General features: G+C 33.8%; 1 protein-coding gene and 1 long non-coding RNA gene across 2 annotated transcripts; both read left to right on the top strand.

Annotated features, from left to right (window-relative positions):
* Nucleotides 1-95: 95 nt before the first annotated feature.
* Nucleotides 96-8744, top strand: LOC148176873 (uncharacterized). The gene is made up of 2 exons (XR_015769807.1): nucleotides 96-328; nucleotides 8671-8744. It is a non-coding gene; the product is annotated as an uncharacterized LOC148176873 (long non-coding RNA).
* Nucleotides 8745-9570: 826 nt separating this feature from the next.
* Nucleotides 9571-17461, top strand: LOC148176872 (uncharacterized). The gene is made up of 3 exons (XM_088032925.1): nucleotides 9571-9653; nucleotides 9942-16993; nucleotides 17054-17461. Exon 2 carries the CDS (start codon nucleotides 9996-9998, stop codon nucleotides 16947-16949), a length of 6954 nt encoding a protein of 2317 aa, XP_087889051.1. The 5' UTR covers nucleotides 9571-9653; nucleotides 9942-9995; the 3' UTR covers nucleotides 16950-16993; nucleotides 17054-17461.
* The last annotated feature ends 108 nt before the right edge of the window (nucleotides 17462-17569 follow it).

The raw sequence follows: 17569 nt of genomic DNA, 5'->3' as shown, positions 1-17569 counted from the left end.
ATAAAAATCTAAAATCTATAAGAAAGCCATCACGAACTTCTCCGGTCAATTTAACAAATGAGACGCTAACCGACTCTAACTCCCCAAGACAGCGAATGAGAAATCAAGAAACTTCCAACGCTAGCAGAACGAATCAAGATTTGAAGGAAGCGTCACACGATAGTAAACGTAAAAAAACTCAACTAGTTAAAGAAGAAGGAAAGACTGAAATGGACGAAGAAGAGGCGCAACCAACCCGTGGGAGTGCAGTCGAAGAGCTCAAGAAGAAGATTCTATGTAGTGTGTCAAAATTCTGTGAAAGTGCCGTGAGAACAACATAGATTAAAGGGTAGGTTACAGTGGTAAAAAAGTTAAATTGTATTTAGGTTAGGGTATCGTTTGGGACACGCTGTGTTAAGCTGGACGTTTGTGATGCAATATTTCTGTAGAATTTAAGTTCATTTAAGGATTTGCGTTTTGCTTGTATGGTGGTGGATGGATTTGTTTACTTTTTACACATTTGTAAGTCATTGTGTTTATCAAAAGCGAGATAAGAGAACAAAATCATACATTAGATTATATAGGTACTTATGTTTATTTATTTACATAGTAATTTATTGTTAAATTAGCATTTTTGTGAAGATATCGTACCGACTAATGTCTACCTATGTTTTACTCAGAAATCAAAAAATATTGTTTTCCTACAACTGTGCGATTTTCTATTACCTAATTAAAATTACTAATTAAACGATTAGAAGCAGTATTTCAAACTAGTGTGTTTTGCTTTCGGAAATAAAACATGTATTGTGCTTTCTTTTCAAAAACGTCAAACTGACAAAAGATTTTATTTTTATAGAAATTTATTACTAGGTACACTATTACAGTGACCGAACCTTCGATTAAACCAGAAATTTCAGTTTCTTGAGTATCCATCGAAACAGTGCTATAAATCTTTTCCCACGACCCCATATGAAAGTGGCATTTTCCACACGGTTAAATGACTCCGAAAGTTGATGTTTTCGTACATCCATTTCCGTAAGTAAAAGTCACTAGTGTGATATGAATATATCCGCACAGACCTGTCAAATATGACAGTTATTTTGAAATACAAATGTAACTCTTGAATTTTGGTCTCAAATATGTAGACGATTCATGTAAAACAACATGCATAATGATAAAAATGAATTGGTTAGGTCGTTTCTGACAAATCAGTTTTGACAGGTCCGTGCGGATATATTCATATCACACTAGTGACTTTTACTTTCGTAAATGTATGTACGAAAACATCTATGTAAAATACGTCACTTTTATATGAGGTCGTAGAAAAATTACATTTAGAATAGATAAGAAATGAACTATTGTCAAAACTTATGGTTTCTTCCTGATGATAAAAAGTCGTAGGAAAAATAGTGTTCATATTTCGTCGGAAAGTGTCTTTCTTGCAATCGTGTAATATATGCACTCGGCTGGCACCTCGTGCACTCGTGCGAAATGGGTCACTTTCCGTACTTATTATGTAATAGATATTTACATAACAAGTGCGGAAAGTGACCAACGAGTGTGAATGTAGATGCACGAGTGTAAGAATTAGTATATAGTGAAGCTTTATAAAAGAACGTGTTTTATAATGGTTAATTTAGTGCACGAATTCCCGGTGTATGGGGCGAGTGCACCAATACCATTATAAAACAGGTTCTTTTAAATAAAAAATTTAAATTTTCTAATTCAAAGAGTTTTCGTGTTATACAATTGGTAATTGTTTTCTAACCACGACTTGCCACTTGATTTTCAAATTCAATTTAAAATGTGACATTTATTGAGTTTCACTATCACTGAATTTAAACCTAACGTAACCTAACCTCACAACCTGCATTCACATCTATTATATTTAGGTACATATGTATATTGTTGGCCGCAAAGAACACTTCAATTATATTGATACATTTTTTATTCACGCAGCAATTTATTAAAAACGAATCGTAAAATCCGTAATGTGTAATTGACCAAGAACTAACTGGCTTCGCTATTAAAAATTTAACAGTACTACGCACAAACTTCATATTAAAATGAAAGAAAAAAAAAAGACACACGGCGTAGTCTCTCATTTGGGCACCACGACATAGCAAGAAAAAAAGATACAACAGAATTTCACGAATTTATATAAATAGGTGAGTTTCTATGAATACAGGCGATTTCTGAGTTGGTGTCCTCTAAGCCATAAAATGGGGTTGTAATAATCAGTAATAATCACCTCCTAATTATCCAACTTACGATTTTCCCTTGTGAATGTGGTACGGGTACGACCCTCGGCTAAGTGTTTGCCATCTTTCTTCACAACATTTGATAACAGGGGTTGGAAAAGGAAAACAACAAACCATCGATAATAGAACAGCAGTTACAAAACTGGTCCAAAAAATATTATGAAGAATAAAAGGGTTCGCTCTCTTACTAAATTTTTATTTAATGGAAGAAATAAAAAAATAATAAACAAATATAATGTTGACGTAGCGATGAATGTGAACGGGGATGATTGAAGTTACAAAATTTGTCTAAACTTTTATTAGGGTCGGTTTTGCGTTTGAGTGTCTGTCATGGGTCCCAACTATTTTATGACTTAGCGGATACTAACTCAGCAATCGCCTGTAAATTCGTTAATTCGCAAATAAACATTGCATTTCAATATCCTCGATACTAAGAATTATTATACACACAGGGTTTTTGGTCTTCGCTGCCATATTTATACATATTTATTTTATTTATGGCCGAGTCAAAAATTTTGAGATTTTAGCAATAATTATAAATGGGCTACAATAATTTATATTTTGGGACCCATTGTTTGGAAACAACCTGTTTGATTAAGTTTATTCATTCATAAATTGGTATTGGCCAGAGGCTGAGTTCACCTGATTTTGTCGCTGATTGTCTTGTGATTTTGTCTAACTTTTCCTGATTTCTGTGTGATTTCGTCAAACTTCCTCTGATTTTTTTTGATGTCGCGTCCAACTCCTAATTTTCAAGTAATATTATCTGATTTCCTATTGATATCTTAATGATTTTCCCGTATTGTCTGTCTAATGATTTCTTTCTGATAACATGACTTGTCAGAGGTTAATACTTGTCGAAAATGCCACACACATAACTTCCTTTTTTTTCTCGCTAATTTCCCCTGATTTCCGTTTGATTTCGCCTAACTTCCCCCGATTCCTCATAATTTAGTCTGACATTCCCTGGTTCGTCTAATTTCTTTTTTTTTTGTATTTCGTCAGTTTCCCTGATTTCGTAACGAATTCCTCTGATTCATACTGATTTCCTAAGACTTAGGAAGGTTAATCCCAGAAGTTCAATATTTTCCAAAACAGTATCCGACAAACTTTCCTAGAATTCCTTGTGTTTGCGATTAACTTTCTCGGATTTTCTTGTAATTTCGTCCAAATTCTTCCGATTTTCTTGGAATTTCGTCTAATTTACCCTGATTTGCTAGTGATTTCCTGTGATTTTCTAATGATTGGCGCCTGATGTTCAAATATTTTTTCCTGATTTTTAGTGATTTCGTCTAGCTGCCCCTGATTTTCTGGTGAGTAAAAAAGGTTTATTTGCGCTTTTTCTTCAACTCATGCAATCACAAAATAGATTCTCAGTTTATGAAGAAAAAATGCTGTTGATAATTTTCCCCACTTACCTTTCGAAACATTCGGTTTTTACCGAAATAGGGACCTAAAAAACTCATTTAGCACACTCAAAGCAAATACTTGTATCAGAAACATACGGGAAAAATCGTATTTTTTTGTAAATTGAGCGTACGGTTCCGTCATTAATTCATGTCAGATTATGTTTTCTTCACAGCTCGAACTGATTTCAATAAGTGCCGTTTATCTCGAGGAAAACTATACTTTATATATTTAAACATTGCTTAATTATAGACGTACTTTTTGGGGTATTCAAAGTTCTGATTTTTTATTTTGTTAAGCTACAATAAAACGACCATCAGGATGTTCGGTCCCAATCTTCAGAGATTTCGCATTTTTTATTTTTTGTAAATTTATTGTTCTCTTCGAATTCATATTTATTTATCGGTTCATTTGTAGTGAACATTAACTTATTTATCCAATTCTCATATACCTCCTTCTTATCTCCGCTTGAACAGTTGTCGGCATGACTTTAAAACTCACTACACAATAGTACCAATTTACCGAATAGCAGATTTTGTTATTGATGAAAAACATCGGTAAAATGTGCCACCCGACTATCCCTGTCTGATGGCCGATTCTTTTCCTGGTGACAAAGGGTGTGGAGTGGATGTCGGTACTTATAAATACTCATAAATTACAAAACTAACTCAGATGGTGTACTCCTTTTGTGTAAAAAGTATCTTATTAAGTCATACACTCTTGCACTTTTAGTCTCGTCTAATATCACTGCAATATTTACTGCTTTAGAACGATTATAAGTTGGCCGAGTCGTAAATGGTACTTGCGTTTTGGGGTATTTATGATGAACGGTTCCCTTTTCTTTTTTTGTTAAACTACAATAAAACGACCATCAGGACTTCTTAATCCCTTGTTAATTTATTGTTTTCGTTCAGTTCATATTTGTTTATCGCGACTATCGCTGTGTGATGGTCGTTGTTTTAGTTATGTGAAGAGGAATGCAGTGATGTCGATTTAGAATTAAGAATTAAATTATATAGAATATTTTATTTATATCGTCAGAACAGAATAAGTTAGGATTTATTTGTAGATATGTTTTTTTTGTAACTTCTCCCCGTACCAAAATCACACGCTCGGAATAAAATTTTCATCGGTAACTGTTTCGAGAAATATCCCAATATGCGAAAAATTAATGAAAAATAATAAAGTACGACTTTGTTGTAGTAGGTCGGGAATGGATTAAAATTTAAAAAAACGAAATTGATTACACGTTCGTTTCTTTGATTATGCTTTAAGTAATAAAGTCTTCGTCACCCGAAAGCGGCGGTCCAGTTTGTTTATCACTTCAGATCCCAAGAAAAGAGGTAAAAAATGCAGTAGTATTTGAAGCTTCGCTGTCAAGTTACAGCAGGTACCAAATAGTGATTTTATGGCTTAATTGCAGTACTCACTATACAAAAGCATTAAACCAATAAATTAGCAGATTCTAAAATTTTCTAATTTTTTACTCCTTTTGTGTAAAGATTTCCCGCATTTTTAGTCTCTCTAATATCAACGATTAAAAATCGACCGAGTCGTAATAAAATTCGATAATCGTCACGTTCATTTCATTTATCTGTTGTACTTTCGCATAAGTATCCTTAAAAATAGCCTGTTAGATACTTGGTATTTATGCAATTTTTTTATACAGAGTATCAAGAAATGTTTGTCCATCAAATGATAATCTGTGATTAAACAATGAATTCGCGCTTGTAAATTGAAGTTTTGAAATATGCTTAAAGATTTTCAAGTGTAAGTTACGCATACATACCCAAAACACACCTTGATGGTTAAAGAGATCCTGTATTAAAATAAGTCGAATTCGATTAATAAATCAATCTCCGCTAATGTTTCCTTCGTTGCTCGAACCGATTTAAATAAGTGCCGAGAAAAAAAGCCGCTACCGTACATGTTGTGTGTACAAAAAATCAGACCCTTTTCTGAAATGTTTACTGCATCTTTATGACTGTCTCTCGACTTAATGGTTATGGTTTTGTCCCCACGAACATTTCTCTGTTTCAAAGCATTTTGAAACGTCTAGCACGTCAGCAAAACCGGACGAACGAAAACGATTTTCAAAAGTCTCTCACGCGAAAAGCAAAAGTCGGAAAAAGACCAAACCACACCCACCGTATTCTCGGGAAAGTGTACGTTTGGGAAAGCTCGGCGAAAGTGTCGAGAAAAAATCGGTGAAAGAAGGTACTCGCGCAAAACTACGTGAATCGTTCGCCGGTATTCTCGTTTTAAAAGAGGGGTTGCGCCTGTACACGTTTTATATATATAGTAATAATGGAAAAATTTATTTTAAGAGTACAAACTAATTTTGAAATTTGAATTGCAGATTTATCTGTTTTGAAATAAGCAAAAAATGTTATTTTTTGTCATTTTTTTGTAAGATGGAAAATAAACTTTTTTTCCCTTTTGTGAACTCAATCCGGGGACATACTGTATATCAAAACTTTTTTGACGTTTGTAACAATAATATACATATTTCACATTTTCTCAGAACTTGTGCTATCACCCATCAAATCTTATTTGTTAACTAAAAGACGCATTGATTATGAAAATTTTAAATCTTTTTTATAAACAAAAAAATATGGTTTAAATTGTAATGAAATTTTGTATTTGGAAAATTTGGAATTGTGCTTCGCCGTATCTGTGTTATAAACGGCTTTGTTAACAGATGATAACTCACAGGGCCCGATTTCAGTCAGTGGCGCCAAATTGCCCTTGCGGCATTGCAAATCAGAGTTGCGCCTTAGGAGCCCTAATCAAACTGATGCTACCTTAGCAACAGCGTCAACGCAAATTTGCGCCACTGACTTGAAATCAGACCCTTAGGGTCAATTAGCTATCAAGTATTGGTATTTATTTTAAAGGTGACCAAAAAGAATGACGTTTGAGTGCAAATTGTAATTCAATATTAATTTATCAATCACCAATTAATCTTGACAAACTAAAAGTTGAAGTTTATAACTACATTACAGAACGAAAAACGTCTTTTCAATTCTTAAAGTTGTTAAGTTTTTTATTCTAAACATTAAAACTAAAGTTGACTGCAGTTTGATAAAGATTTCAACAAAATAGGTGTTTAAGAAAGTGTAAATTCGTTTAGATTGTAGATGATACTGTTTGTTTCAAGTATTTTGTTTTTCGCATTTTATCTTTTTACTTTTTTATTGACCAACACCACAAAATTGTAATAAGTAAAATTTAACAATTTATGATAGTTGAACTACCAAACTACCAAAAATATCGTTAACTGAGAGTATGTAATTCATTTTCCTGCACTTTCACTTTAATTATTACATGCAGCTAATATCATTCCCAAAGAGATTTGTTTTCAACGACATATTTCCAAGTTGACAACTTTAATTCGTAACTTACGTTACCCTTAGCAACGAAAATTTTAAGGTAAATAATACTTATAACTTACCGTAATGCTTGTTAGAGTCTGAGTACAAAAGGGTAATAGTATATAAATTTATCAAATACCCAATCAATCAACAAATTAAAAGTTCAAGGTTACGTAACAGAACAAAATACCTCTTATCAAGATTTTGTTTTTTATTTTTTGTAGGTAAACATTCTAGAATAGGTCCTTAAGAAATTGTACGTTCTTTTAGATTGTAGATAATACTGTTTGTTTCAAGTATTTTGTTTTTCGCGCATTTTATCATTTTATTTTTTGATTGGCTTTTCATAGTCGTTCGATTATCGAGGACTATATGAGGCCAATTTAAGGTAGTTCTATTAAATCGCATTTTTAGTTTTCCATCACATTTAATTAAAATTAAATAGTTTTGAGTTTGTGAAGTGAAGACTATTTAACTGTTATTTTGCGTGTTTTATTTTCCAAAAGTAAGTAATAATTTAAATATTAGGAGTAACATATTACAATTCTCTTTTTTTCCGGTATCAGTGTATTTTTAAATCATACTTTCCAATCTGGCCTTTTAACCTCGCGGGTTTAAAATGACTGCATGTTTTTTGAAACTTAAGATTTTCATAAAATTGTACTTTTTTAACATTACCTTCTTGTTTTTTTAATCAGGCAGAATGTAGCATGATGCCTTCTCAAAATTTTAGGGGTAAAAAATTCTATCTGCTATGGAATTAACTTAGGTATCTAATGTTTCGGACACAAAAATTCTAACTGCAGTAGTGTTTATTAAAATTAAATTAATAAATGACTATAGAATTAGTTTTTACTTATTTTTAACAAATACATGTTAACGCCTGTACTGTAACTCTGCCTACTATAATTTTTCTAATAAAACCGTTTTTCTATGTTTTGCTTCGGGTTAAAAATACTGATATTATTTATAAATTAAAATGAAAATCAACGTAAATTAATCAAAATACTTTTAAATCTGCGTGGACATGCATAAAAATTAACAATTAAAAAAGAATAACATGATTTTAACAAAAATAAACAGAACAACATTCATGCTAAAATTAATTTTTTTAAGATTGTAAACAATTCAGAATGTGTGTAGTCAAATTTGGTGCAAGACTGCAAAAACCGTTTGAACAAAAAATGTTTACACTCTCTCTTATCTATCATATTTGTTTAATTTTTACTTAATAACTTTCTGGATTTAAAAACAACATTTTCAAAAGTGTCTATTGCGAAAAATTAATTTGTGTGAAATAAATTGGGCTCTCAAAAGAGCCAATCCTTGGGCAATATTATTAATAAGTGAAACATGCTGATGCTACCAAATTTGTAACCAAATACTTGTACATTTATTAATAAAATTTAAGTTTAAACTGATGCTACTAGCATTAGATATATCAACATCAGCTTCTACTAATTGCTTGATTTGGCTGATTTTTTTTTCTTAGCGTCAAAAATTTTATTATTGCAGTCATCGTCCAGGTTGTATTAAGTGGGCACGGATAATTGCAAACCTGGTTAATCGAGACAAGGTTAACTGAAGTTCCACTGAATTTTTATTTTTAATCGTTAAAATACATAAAATAAAATAGAATATTTCGCTAGGAATTCCAATTTGACAACCATGGAAGACATCTGGAAAAACAAATGAAACAGTTACAAGAACAACAAAAGGAAGCAAAGCAAGAAAAGTTAGAATCCCCAAATCAAGTGTCGACCAAGTTCATTTTCGAGATCAGTTGTAAGTCACAATCACATTTATCTGTAACACAAAACTGCTAATTTAAAAAATATGTATTTTAAAGGTCAAAGTAAAACCCGTCTTCCCAGCATGTCACTGTGACAAATGTGTCAAAATTAAAATTGATACAAAAATGCTTTGCCGTTTAGTCAACTTTTGCTTCTTTATCATCTAATCATACCCATGTCCTTGTCAGAGTTGGTTGCTGCAACAGATTTTTGTATAGTTTACTAAAAAAAATTACCACACGATTTGAATGATTAAACAACTAAAATTTCACTGCCTTAGATTTTTTTGAAATAATAAACGTAGGTGGGCATTTAGTTTGTAAAATTTATGAATACTTAGATCTTATTTTTCATGTTTGTGACAGTTCGAGCTCAGTTTTTGGTTAGTTTCGTATTAACGTGGTTTCTAAACACCTAAAATTTTGCTCTAAAGGTTACTACCAGGTTATCGTCATGCAGAAGAGCTGCCGGCTGCAGCAGCATTTATTGAGCATTCACCAAACATGAGGATCGCATCCACAATAACACAAATAATTGCAACAATTTGCTTAGTTTATTTGAAAAAATTATTGATAATGTCAAATTTATACTATAACTATGTTTGTAACTTTGGTAAAAATAAAATTTACAAACCGATGCCTATGAAATGTGTTTTTTGTGTTGCAGTTTTAATTTGTTAGGGTCCCGTTATTATGAGACTAAATATGAATGTTTCCAGTAAATAAAAGTAAAAATTGTTTTTTTTATTAGGATGACAAAATCTTCAAAGCTGCAAACGTATCTTGAAAACCACCTCACCACAAGGGAAAGTTTCTTCACGAAAGAAGTCTGCGATAAAGGTAAGTGTGTAGCATTTGATTTCGGCAAAAATTTACAAAGTGTTATCTAAATATTACCTAACTAAACCAAACTTGTTTTCGATATTACCGCATTAATAACGTTATTCAACTTTCAAAAATTACTCTAGAGTCTTAAACAATTTTCATTTTTAATCAATTTCAAATTATTTTTATTTTGACAACAAAATTCGTCACTATCGCTTAAGAATGAGAGTTATGTGCCAACTTTAATGCTAATTTGACTTTTGAATAAAATTTTGATACAAAACTAATTGGGGGGGGGGGCAGAGGCCAATTCCAGTACTTGCCAGTTCACGTCTCCTGTCCGAATTTAGCGCCAAAATGTTGTTTGAAAACGGAATGGATGCGAATGTTGAAGATTACATGAAAAACACGCCATTGCACTATGTAATGCGCAATGAAAAAGAGAACACAGAAATATTAAAATTACTGATAAAGAAAGGAGCCAATGTCAACGCACAAAATGTAGAAAAGACAACGGCACTTCATCTTGCCAGCGAAAAAGGTTTTCTTGAAATCGCCAAAATTTTGTTTGAGAATGGAATATATGCGAATGTTAAAGATTTCATGGAAAACACACCATTGCACTATTTAATGCAATGCCGGGAAGAAAACACTGAAATGTTAAAATTATTGATAACGAAAGGAGTCAATGTCAACGCACAAAATACAGAAGGAAAAACTGCACTTTATTTTGCAATCCAAAATCGTTTTCTTGAAAGCGCCAAAATCTTATTTGAGAACGGACTGGAAGCAAATGTTAAAGACGACATAGAAAGCACGCCATTGCATGATCTAATGCAAAGTGCAGAAGAAGACATAGAAATGTTAAAATTATTGATAACGAAAGGAGTCAATATCAACGCGCGAAATGAAATAGGAGAAACTGCATTTCATCTTGCAATTGGAAGTGATTTCCATGAAAGCGCTAAAATGTTGTTGAACGCCGGAATAGATGCGACTGTTAAAGATAACATGGAAAACACACTATTGCACTATCTAATGCGAAGTTCAGAAGAGAACACCGAAATGTTAAAATTATTGATAACGAAAGGAGTCAGTATCAATGCACCAAATGAAATAGGAGAAACTGCATTTCATCTTGCAATTAGAAGTAATTTCCATGAAAGCGCTAAAATTTTGTTGGGAATGGATGCTACTGTTAAAGATAACATGGAAAACACATCATTGCACTATCTAATGGGAAGTACAGAAGAAAACACTGAAATGTTAAAATTATTGATAACGAAAGGTGTCAGTATCAACGCACGAAATGAAATAGGAGAAACTGCATTTCATCTTGCAATTAGAAGTAATTTCCATGAAAGCGCTAAAATTTTGTTGGACGCCGGAATGGATGCGACTGTTAAAGATCACATGGAAAACACATCATTGCACTATCTAATGCGAAGTACAGAAGAAAACACTGAAATGTTAAAATTATTGATAACGAAAGGTGTCAGTATCAACGCACCAAATGGAATAGGAGAAACTGCATTTCATCTTGCAATTAGAAGTAATTTCCATGAAAGCGCTAAATTTTTGTTGAACGCCGGAATGGATGCGACTGTTAAAGATCACATGGAAAACACATCATTGCACTATCTAATGCAATGCCGGGAAGAAAATACTGAAATGTTAAAATTATTGATAACGAAAGGAGTCAATGTCAACGCACAAAATAAAAAAGGAAAAACTGCACTTTATTTTGCAAATCAGAAACGTTTTCTTGAAAGCGCCAAAATCTTATTTGAGAACGGACTGAATGCAAATGTTAAAGACGACATAGAAAGCACGCCATTGCATGATCTAATGCAAAGTGCAGAAGAAGACATTGAAATGTTAAAATTATTCATAACGAATGGAGTCAATATCAACGCACGAAATGAAATAGGAGAAACTGCATTTTATCTTGCAATTGGAAGTGATTTCCATGAAAGCGCTAAAATTTTGTTGAACGCCGGAATGGATGCGACTGTTAAAGATCACATGGAAAACACACTATTGCACTATCTAATGCGAAGTACAAAAGAGAACACCGAAATGTTAAAATTATTGATAACGAAAGGAGTCAATATCAACGCACGAAATGTAATAGGAGAAACTGCATTTCATCTTGCAATTAGAAATAATTTCCATGAAAGCGCTAAAATTTTGTTGGGCGCCGGAATGGATGCGACTGTTAAAGATAACATGGAAAACACATCATTGCACTATCTAATGCAATGCCGGGAAGAAAATACTAAAATGTTAAAATTATTGATAACGAAAGGAGTCAATGTCAACGCACAAAATAAAGAAGGAAAAACTGCACTTTATTTTGCAAGCCAGAAACGATTTCTTGAAAGCGCCAAAATCTTATTTGAGAACGAACTGGATGCAAATGTTAATGACGACATAGAAAGCACGCCATTGCATGATCTAATGCAAAGTGCAGAAGAAGACATTCAAATGTTAAAATTATTGATAACGAAAGGAGTCAATGTCAACGCACAAAATAAAGAAGGAAAAACTGCACTTTATTTTGCAAGCCAGAAACGTTTTCTTGAAAGCGCCAAAATCTTATTTGAGAACGGACTGGATGCAAATGTTAAAGACGACATAGAAAGCACGCCATTGCATGATCTGATGCAAAGTGCAGAAGAAGACATTCAAATGTTAAAATTATTGATAACGAAAGGACTCAATATCAACGCACGAAATGTAAAAGGAGAAACTGCATTTCATCTTGCAATTAGAAATAATTTCCATGAAAGCGCTAAAATTTTGTTGGGCGCCGGAATGGATGCGACTGTGAAAGATAACTTGGAAAACACATCATTGCACTATCTAATGCGAACTACAAAAGAGAACACCGAAATGTTAAAATTATTGATAACGAATGGAGTCAGTATCAACGCACCAAATAAAATGGGAGAAACTGCATTTCATCTTGCAATTGGAAATAATTTCCATGAAAGCGCTAAAATTTTGTTGAACGCCGGAATGGATGCGACTGTTAAAGATAACATGGAAAACACATCATTGCACTATCTAATGCGAAGTACAAAAGAGAACACCGAAATGTTAAAATTATTGATAACGAAAGGAGTTAGTATCAACGCACCAAATAAAATGGGAGAAACTGCATTTCATCTTGCAATTAGAAGTGATGTCCATGAAAGCGCTAAAATTTTGTTGGACGCCGGAATGGATGCGACTGTTAAAGATAACAAGGAAAACACATCATTGCACTATCTAATGCGAAGTACAGAAGAGAACACCGAAATGTTAAAATTATTGATAACGGAAGGAGTCAATATGAACGCACGAAATAAAATAGGAGAAACTGCATTTCATCTTGCAATTGGAAATAATTTTCATGAAAGCGCTAAAATTTTGTTGAACGCCGGAATAAATGCGACTGTTAAAGATAACATGGAAAACACATCATTGCACTATCTAATGCGAAGTACAGAAGAGAACACCGAAATGTTAAAATTATTGATAACGGAAGGAGTCAATATGAACGCACGAAATGAAATAGGAGAAACTGCATTTCATCTTGCAATTGGAAATAATTTTTATGAAAGCGCTAAAATTTTGTTGAACGCCGGAATGGATGCGACTGTTAAAGATAACATGGAAAACACACTATTGCACTATCTAATGCGAAGTACAAAAGAGAACATTGAAATGTTAAAATTATTGATAACGAAAGGAGTCAGTATCAACGCACAAAATGAAACGGGGGAAACTGCATGTCATCTTGCAATTGGAAGTGATTTTTATGAAAGCGCTAAAATTTTGTTGGATGCCGGAATGGATGCGACTGTTAAAGATAACATGAAAAACACACTATTGCACTATCTAATGCGAAGTACAAAAGAGAACATTGAAATGTTAAAATTATTGATAACGAAAGGAGTCAGTATCAACGCACAAAATGAAACGGGGGAAACTGCATGTCATCTTGCAATTGGAAGGAATTTCCATGAAAGCGCTAAAATTTTGTTGAACGCCAGAATGGATGCGACTGTTAAAGATAACATGGAAAACACATCATTGCACTATCTAATGCGAAGTACAAAAGAGAACACCGAAATGTTAAAATTATTGATAACGGAAGGAGTCAATATGAACGCACGAAATGAAATAGGAGAAACTGCATTTCATCTTGCAATTGGAAATAATTTTCATGAAAGCGCTAAAATTTTGTTGAACGCCGGAATAAATGCGACTGTTAAAGATAACATGGAAAACACGTCATTGCACTATCTAATGCGAAGTACAGAAGAGAACACTGAAATGTTAAAATTATTGATAACGAAAGAAGTCAATATCAACGCACGAAATGTAATAGGAGAAACTGCATTTCATCTTGCAATTGGAAATAATTTTCATGAAAGCGCTAAAATTTTGTTGAACGCCGGAATGGATGCGACTGTTAAAGATAACATGGCAAACACATCATTTCACTATCTAATGCGAAGTACAGAAGAGAACACCGAAATGTTAAAATTATTGATAACGGAAGGAGTCAATATGAACGCACGAAATGAAATAGGAGAAACTGCATTTCATCTTGCAATTGGAAATAATTTCCATGAAAGCGCTAAAATTTTGTTGGTCGCCGGAATGGATGCGACTGTGAAAGATAACAAGGAAAACACATCATTGCACTATCTAATGCGAAGTACAGAAGAGAACACCGAAATGTTAAAATTATTGATAACGGAAGGAGTCAATATGAACGCACGAAATGAAATAGGAGAAACTGCATTTCATCTTGCAATTGGAAATAATTTCCATGAAAGCGCTAAAATTTTGTTGGACGCCGGAATGGATGCGACTGTTAAAGATAACATAGAAAACACATCATTGCACTATCTAATGCGAAGTACAGAAGAAAACACTGAAATGTTAAAATTATTGATAACGAAAGGTGTCAGTATCAATGCACCAAATGAAATAGGAGAAACTGCATTTCATCTTGCAATTAGAAGTAATTTCCATGAAAGCGCTAAATTTTTGTTGAACGCCGGAATGAATGCAACTGTTAAAGATCACATGGAAAACACATTATTGCACTATCTAATGCGAAGTACAAAAGAGAACACCGAAATGTTAAAATTATTGATAACGGAAGGGGTCAATATGAACGCACGAAATGAAATAGGAGAAACTGCATTTCATCTTGCAATTGGAAATAATTTCCATAAAAGCGCTAAAATTTTGTTGAACGCCGGAATGGATGCGACTGTTAAAGATAACAAGGAAAACACATCATTGCACTATCTAATGCGAACTACAAAAGAGAACACCGAAATGTTAAAATTATTGATAACGAATGGAGTCAGTATCAACGCACCAAATAAAATGGGAGAAACTGCATTTCATCTTGCAATTGGAAATAATTTCTATGAAAGCGCTAAAATTTTGTTGAACGCCGGAATGGATGCGACTGTTAAAGATAACAAGGAAAACACATCATTGCACTATCTAATGCGAACTACAAAAGAGAACACCGAAATGTTAAACTTATTGATAACGAATGGAGTCAGTATCAACGCACCAAATAGAATGGGAGAAACTGCATTTCATCTTGCAATTGGAAATAACTTCCATGAAAGCGCTAAAATTTTGTTGAACGCCAGAATGGATGCGACTGTTAAAGATAACATGGAAAACACATCATTGCACTATCTAATGCGAAGTACAAAAGAGAACACCGAAATGTTAAAATTATTGATAACGGAAGGGGTCAATATGAACGCACGAAATGAAATAGGAGAAACTGCATTTCATCTTGCAATTGGAAATAATTTCCATGAAAGCGCTAAAATTTTGTTGAACGCCGAAATGGATGCGACTGTTAAAGATAACATGGAAAACACATTATTGCACTGTCTAATGCGAAGTACAGAAGAGGACACTAAAATGTTAAAATTATTGATAAGGAAAGGAGTCAGTATCAACGCACGGAATAAAATGGAGGAGACTGCATTTGATGTTGCAATTGGAAGTGATTTCCATAAAAGCGCTAAAATTTTGTCGGACGCCGGGATGGATGCGACCGTGGAAAACACACCATCGCATTGTTCAATGCAATGGCGGAAAGAGAACACTAAAAGAAAAACAAAAAAAATCGTTGTGAAGGCACAAAATAAAAAAGAGAAAACCCCGTTTCGTCTTGCCTGCGAAAAAAGGTTTCGTGACAACGCCAACTCTGCTCCTAAATTAGGAGATGAAATAGATCTATTTACACTCGATAAATTTTTGGTAGAGAACTGGGGTAAGACACATCCAGACAACAGCAAATACAGTGCTTTACATTACTTAATGGGAATTAAAAACCAAAATTTTGAATTAGCAAAATCTTTAATAGACCAAGGTCTCCAAGCAAATGTTTCAAACAAACTTGGTGAAACTCCATTACATTATGCCTGCAAACATGGTCTTGTCGAAAATGTTAAATTTCTGCACAGCCAGGGCGCTAATTTTTCAATCGCTACTAATGACGGATTCACACCGTTGCACTTTGCAGCGATGTCCCAAAGTAAGAATAATGCATTGATAAATTTCGTACTTAAACAAAATTCAAACATCAACGCTCGCAATAATTTTGGGCAGACTCCATTACATTTCGCTTGCAAGTACGGTTATTTTGAGAACGTGAAACGTCTACATAGCTACAACGCTGACTTTACAACCGTTGATGTCCATGGATTCACACAATTACACTGGGCAGCATTCGCTGAAAGTGAGAATATTGAAATAATGGACTTTTTACTGAAACAGGGCCTAAACGTCAACGCTCGCGCTCAACACTGCAGCACTCCAATTAACATTGCTTGTCAACATAGTTGCTTCAAGAACGTTGAATATCTGCACCACCAAAACGCTGACTTATTTATTGCTGATCTTGACGGGGACACTCCATTGCATAATGCATCAAACACGACTGACGGAAACTTTGAGATAATAGACCTTTTGCTAAAACATAGTTTGGACCTCAACGCCCGCAATAAGGAGGGACAAACACCTTTACTTGCCGCTGGTAAAAAAGGTTGTTTAAAAAACGCGAAATATCTGTGTGAAAAAGGCGCGGATTTAACACATCGAGACAATGACCAGAAAAACATATTAGATTACATAGAGAATTTAGACGATTCCGATGACAAAGAGACACTACTAAGTTACTTGAAAGAGAAGGGCTTGGAAACCACAATAACAAGCGAATATCAAGAGACAACCATCATCAGCAACAACTGTTCGGATGAACCAATTCATTGAGCACATTAGTTTCAGGAGTACTTGAATAATGAAATTCAGCATTGGTAAATTGAAATCATTTAATTTGTAATGTACTTCATCCACTATTTTATTTTCAATTTCAGGTCTCATAGTTTTACACTCAATTTCATTTTCAACAAACATGATTCGATTTATAAACTTGAAACAGCGGTTTCACATCTTGTACATCCGTAAGAAATACTGCAGGATTTTAGGTGGCTGCGGCTGCAACCATAAGTTAAGTATTTAAAAAATTAGAGGGGAGGGGCAAGTAGTTTCAAGGTCAAGATAAGGTCGGTGTGTGAGCAAAGTCTGCTTACATTTCGGATCACAATATTCTGTCAATAAATCTAAACAATTCGCTTATGCGCCCATTGTCTCACGACGCTTAAATACTGCAAATTCTGTCTTGTTTTAGACACACTGGGAATCGACCAGAGCTCTGCAACTGCACAAGCCAACCATGGCGCCCAAAAATCAAGCCTCTTCAGACTTTCAGCAAGATCCGACCCAAAAAGAAGAAGATTGCGATCTGGAATAGTGACAAAAGGTGTCCAAGAAAACTCGACGGTCACATCTGCAACTTAAGGATCCAAAAGAAAGCATCACAAACTTCCCGG

This window comes from Gnatocerus cornutus, chromosome 3 (genome assembly GCF_029298725.1).
Source record: "Gnatocerus cornutus isolate USDA-ARS CGAHR chromosome 3, icGnaCorn1.1, whole genome shotgun sequence".
In the NCBI taxonomy this organism is placed as follows: Eukaryota; Metazoa; Arthropoda; class Insecta; order Coleoptera; family Tenebrionidae; genus Gnatocerus; species Gnatocerus cornutus.
The sequence above is the reverse complement of the archived record's forward strand: the minus strand, read 5'-3'. Positions and strand labels throughout refer to the sequence as shown.